The sequence below is a fragment of the Oryctolagus cuniculus genome, chromosome 21 (genome assembly GCF_964237555.1).
Source record: "Oryctolagus cuniculus chromosome 21, mOryCun1.1, whole genome shotgun sequence".
In the NCBI taxonomy this organism is placed as follows: Eukaryota; Metazoa; Chordata; class Mammalia; order Lagomorpha; family Leporidae; genus Oryctolagus; species Oryctolagus cuniculus.
The window spans coordinates 30,676,314-30,681,375 of NC_091452.1; the positions used below are offsets into that span (position 1 = coordinate 30,676,314).

The 5,062-nt window shown below is 46.5% G+C and overlaps 1 protein-coding gene across 1 annotated transcript; it reads left to right on the forward strand.

Moving 5' to 3' along the window:
• Nucleotides 1-4,123: 4,123 nt before the first annotated feature.
• On the forward strand, nt 4,124-4,536 carry LOC100343339 (large ribosomal subunit protein eL43). The gene has a single exon (XM_070065949.1). It carries the CDS (start codon nt 4,162-4,164, stop codon nt 4,438-4,440), a length of 279 nt encoding a protein of 92 aa, XP_069922050.1. The 5' UTR covers nt 4,124-4,161; the 3' UTR covers nt 4,441-4,536.
• The last annotated feature ends 526 nt before the right edge of the window (nt 4,537-5,062 follow it).

A 5,062-nucleotide genomic window follows, 5' to 3' on the forward strand; every position in this document is an offset into this window, starting at 1 on the left:
ACTAGAATCGGTACCCATATGGGATGCCGGCGCATCAGGCCAGGGCTTTAACCTGCTGCGCCACAGCACCAGCTCTGATGTGTGGGTCTCTTAATGAGCATCTTAATCACTAGGCTAAATGTGCTTCTAGTGATTCTTACTATTTTTTGATCATCAGCTTTGCCAATAACAAAGTGCACTGGAAACACAGCAAATTTGTTGCCACACAAATTAACAAGATGATTTTATTGTATAATATTCTATCAATGCAGGCAGAAACTAAAAATCATAGGTTTCATTTTTTTAAATAAGTTGGTCCATGTGGCTCTGGCTGAACAATATGAGAGAAATAGAAGTTCATGTGGAGGCCAGCCCTGTGGCTTAGTGTATAAGGCTGTTGCCTGCAATGCTGGCATCCATATGGTGGTCAGTTCATTGCTCAGCTGCTCTACTTCCAATCCAGCTCCCTGCTGATGACCTGCAAAAATTAGAGGAACAGGACCCAAATGTTTGGCCCTGCCACCCACATGGGAGAACTGAATGATGCTCCTGGTGCCTGGCTTCAGCCTGCCCATCACAGCCATCTCTGGAATGAACCAGCTAATGGAAGAACTCTCTGTCTCTCTCCCTCTCTCTCCCCCACCCTGCAACTCTTTCAAATAAATCAATAAACTTAATACAAAAAAAAGAAGAAGTTAGTGTGGGTCGTAGGAGAGTGCAAGGGATGGTCAGGTAGTTAGGTGCCTGACACCCATGTGGGAGATCTGGATTAAGCTCCATGCTACTAACTGGACACAGCTGTCATTCCTGAGCAGCTCCTTTGTGTCGAGGCTTTGCCAGCAATACCAACTTCAGTTCCTCCTCCCTCCCACCTCACTGACAGGAGGGTGCAGTTACAAGTTCAGCTGACAGCTAAGAGTTTGGATTCCAGACCCCCACCATGAGATAGGTACTTGGTGGCTCTGGGCCTCAGTGTCCCACACGTCAACTGGGGCTACTAACAGTCTCTGCAATACAAACAGCTGCTGCCTGAGCTCTGCTGCTCCCATTGCTATTCCCATCCCATCCCCATTTGAAAGAGGAAGGAAGGAGAGGTCCTAACATCCTGGCTCACGGCTTCAGATCGGCCCAGCTCTCACCAGTGTGACCACTTGGGAAGGGAATCAATAGATGGAGCATGTACAGTAGATGGAGTATCTCAGGATCACTCCCCACCACCACCACCCCTTAATATTACTGTGCCTCTCAGATAAATAAATGCAATCTTTAAAAATGAAAGCATACATAATTCAATGGGAAAAACATCAATGTCTCAAAAGAAATGCAGGTTGAACAGAAGCACACAGGTTACCAAAAGGAAATACAAATGGCCTCATGTGCCTAACAAGACAGCCCCTCACTCCCAACAGGGGAATCCACATAAATCCCACAGAGAAAAGGGTGCCCACATGTGGGAAAGAAATGCTGAACTCTACACCTGTGGTCAGACCAAGGGTAGATGGGCCTTGAGCAGATTGCTGGGGAGCATGCAACCAGGTGCAGCCCTGGGATGACCCAGCAGCTTCACAGCCACCTTTCCTCATAAAGCAATCACCATTCCAGCCCTTGGTTCCATCTGCAGGTGTGCAGAATGGAGCACACACACTCAACTGAGGAGCGGCAGGGTCACTTCTTAAACCCACTGAAGTCGACAGCTGAAAACCTGCTAAGGTGTCTCTCTCTCTCTCTCTCTCTCTCTCACACACACACACACACACACACACACACACACACACATAGGAGGATTATTCAGCCATAAAAAGAATGAAATTCTACCATTTGCAGGAAAAATGGCTGGAACTGGAGGACATGCTATTGAGTGAAATAATCCAAACACAGAAAGACAAATGGTGCATGTCCTCTCTTATAGGGTGGCAGCCAATATTTAAAGAGAAAAATGCCTGAATATATAGTTTTACTGGAAATAGAGTGTTTTGTCTCATTTTGTGTTAAATATTTATCCAAGAAAATTGATAGGAATTATATTCTACTAGAGTTTTAATGATTTGGGGACTACTTTAAAATTTACTTTATGTGAGTCAACATGAACATCTTTTCTGTTGGTTATTCTGTGTAGCCCGTGCCTCCTTTCCTACTGGACTATGGTCTTCTCACTTTTTATTTCTGGAACTCTTTATTTAGGGGCACCAATAAGCCTTTGGCTATAATGTAAATTATATGTTATCTCAAAAAATAAATACAAGTTTTTTTAAAAGAACTAGCACACTCTTTGTAGACCAAATCCAAACACTTCAAGATGTGTTGTTGAGAAAAAAATCTGGTAGAAAATCCTCAGCTCAGAGATTGATTTCAACCCCACAACTTCTGAGGAGATTCCAGGGGCCGGGACCATGGTAGAGTAGTTTTTTTTTTTTAATTTTACAGAGTTAGACAATGAGAGAGAGAGAGAGAAAAAGAGAGAGAGAGAGGTCTTCCTTCCACTGGTCCACCCCCCAAATGGCTGCCACGGCCAGAGCTGCACTGATCTGAAGTCAGGAGCCAGGTGCTTCCCCCTGGTCTCCTATGCATATGCAGGGGCCCAAGCACTTGGGCCATCCTCCACTGCCTTCCTGGGCCACAGCAGAGAGCTGGACTGGAAGAGGAGCAAGCGGGACTAGAACCCAGCACCCATATGGGATGCCGGCACCGCAAGCAGAGGTTAACCATGTGAACCATGGCACCAGCCCCAGCACAGGTTAATCTGCCTGTGGCACCGGCATCCCATCTGGGCACTGGTTCTAGTCCTGGCTGCTCCTCTTCCAATCTGGCTCTCTGCTGTGACCTGGGTAATCAGTTGATGATGTTCAAATCCTTGGGTTCCTGAACCCCTGTGGGACACCTGGAAGAAGCTCCTGGCTCCTGGCTTTGGATTGCTGCAGCTCCAGCCAATGCAGCCTTCTGGGGAGTGAACCAATGGAAGGAAGACCTTTCTCTCTGTCTCTCCCTCTCACTGTCTGTAATTCTATCTCTCAAATAAATAAAAAGTTAAAAAAAATAAGGATGCTGAGTAGCAACCCAACCTTCCACCAACCAGGTGCATTTCCATCCCGGGTCACAACAAAAACAATGTGCTGGAGCATGGGTAGGAGGGAGGGTGCTGGAAGTGCCACTATGTTCCTATAATGGTATAAAGGAAATAGATGAAACATGTATAACATAAACAAAATATGTACCAAAGAAAAAAATCCAAGCATTCATAGCAAAAGTCGAGGAAAAGAGAAAATCACACTGTATTTTGAAGGAAGAGTAGCAGCTATGAACATAAGGGGAACCAGAGAAGTAAAAAACGCTTTTTCAGAAAAGGCAGCACCAAGGTGGGGTGAGTGAGATCCAGGTTCTCCAGCACCACTGTCCCTGAGACTCTTGGTGCAGCCATGGCAGAACCACAGCCCTGGGCCAGCTGTCTCTGTTCTCAATAGCTGCTTGGATGCAGACACCAGCTCCAAGGATTTTCCATTGTAGCAGACCATGCCACAAATTAAGGATCTGAAGAAGTTGCTGCATGGAGCCTGTCCTGTGGCATAGTGGCTAAAGATGCCACCTGAAACACTGATATCCCATATGGACACTGGTTTAAATCCCAACTGCTAATGGCCTGGAAAAGCAGCAAAGGACAGCCAAGGCCCTTGGGCCCCTGCACCCGTGTGGGAACCCAGAAAAGTTCCTGACTCCAGTCCTGCCATTGGGACCATCTAGGGAGTAAACATGCAGAAGGAAGATTTCTCTCTCTCTCTCTCTCTCTCTCTCTCTCACACACACACACACACACACACACACACATGTCTCTAATTCTTCCCATAAAATAAATAAATCTAGAAGAAGAGGAGGAGGAGGAGGAGAAAGAGGAAGAGGCAAGATGAAGGAGGAGGAGAAATTCGACACCTATCCCCTTGAACTCACACCAAATGATATTCAGTCATCCCCAAATGAAACTCTGTGAGAACAAAAGTTCATTTTCCTTTGTCATTACCCCCATCAATAGGAATAGCTCTTCTAATTCTCATTATCTTGCTCTGCAATGTTTTATTGCCCGCCTCCAGACTCCCATAGAAGAATCTATCAGTCTCCATTCAACAATGACTAGTGCAACTCATTCTTAAATAACAATGCCCCTCTCTGGGCTTGGACCTAGGTGGCGGCGCTATGGCGAAACGCACCAAGAAGGTCGGGATCGTGGGTAAATACGGGACCCGCTATGGCGCCTCCCTCCGGAAGATGGTGAAGAAGATTGAGATCAGCCAGCATGCCAAGTACACTTGCTCCTTCTGCGGCAAAACCAAGATGAAGAGACGAGCCGTGGGGATCTGGCACTGTGGCTCCTGCATGAAAACAGTGGCTGGTGGTGCCTGGACATACAACACCACTTCTGCCGTCACAGTGAAGTCTGCGATCAGAAGACTGAAAGAATTGAAAGACCAGTAGAGGTGCCATATGAGACATCAGCAGCCTATAATAAATGGGTTAATTTATATAACAAAAAAAAAAAAAAAAAAAAAAAAAAAAAAAAAAAAAAATAAATAACAATGCCCAACTTTAGAGAATGAATCCAATAGCTAGATCATAATATTCATTGCTTAAACAAACCTACTAGGACTGTTACTCGTTCACTTATACTCACAACCCAGTTATTAATAAAGTTAGAAATTGCTATCCCACCAAGAGTTAAAGCAGTGGTTACTGGCTTCTGTCCTAAAACAAAACTATTTCCGGTGCCGTGGCACACTAGGCTAATCCGCCACCTGTGGCGCCGGCACCCCGGGTTCTAGTCCCGGTTGGGGCGCTGGATTCTGTCCCCGTTGCTCCTCTTCCAGTCCAGCTCTCAGCTGTGGCCCAGGAGTGCAGTGGAGGCTGGCCCAAGTGCTTGGACCCTGCATCCGCATGGGAGACCAGGAGGAAGCACCTGGTTCCTAGCCTTAGATCAGCGCAGCATGCCAGTCGCAGCATGCCAGCCGTAGTGGCCACTTCGGGGGTGAACCAATGGAAAAAGGAAGACCTTTCTCTCTCTCTCCCTCCCTCTCTCTCTCTCTCTCTCTAACTCTGCCTG

Bases quoted from the DNA above. Each gene is read 5' to 3' on its own strand.
- LOC100343339 (XM_070065949.1), top strand. From the start codon at position 4,162: ATGGCGAAACGCACCAAGAAGGTCGGGATCGTGGGTAAATACGGGACC.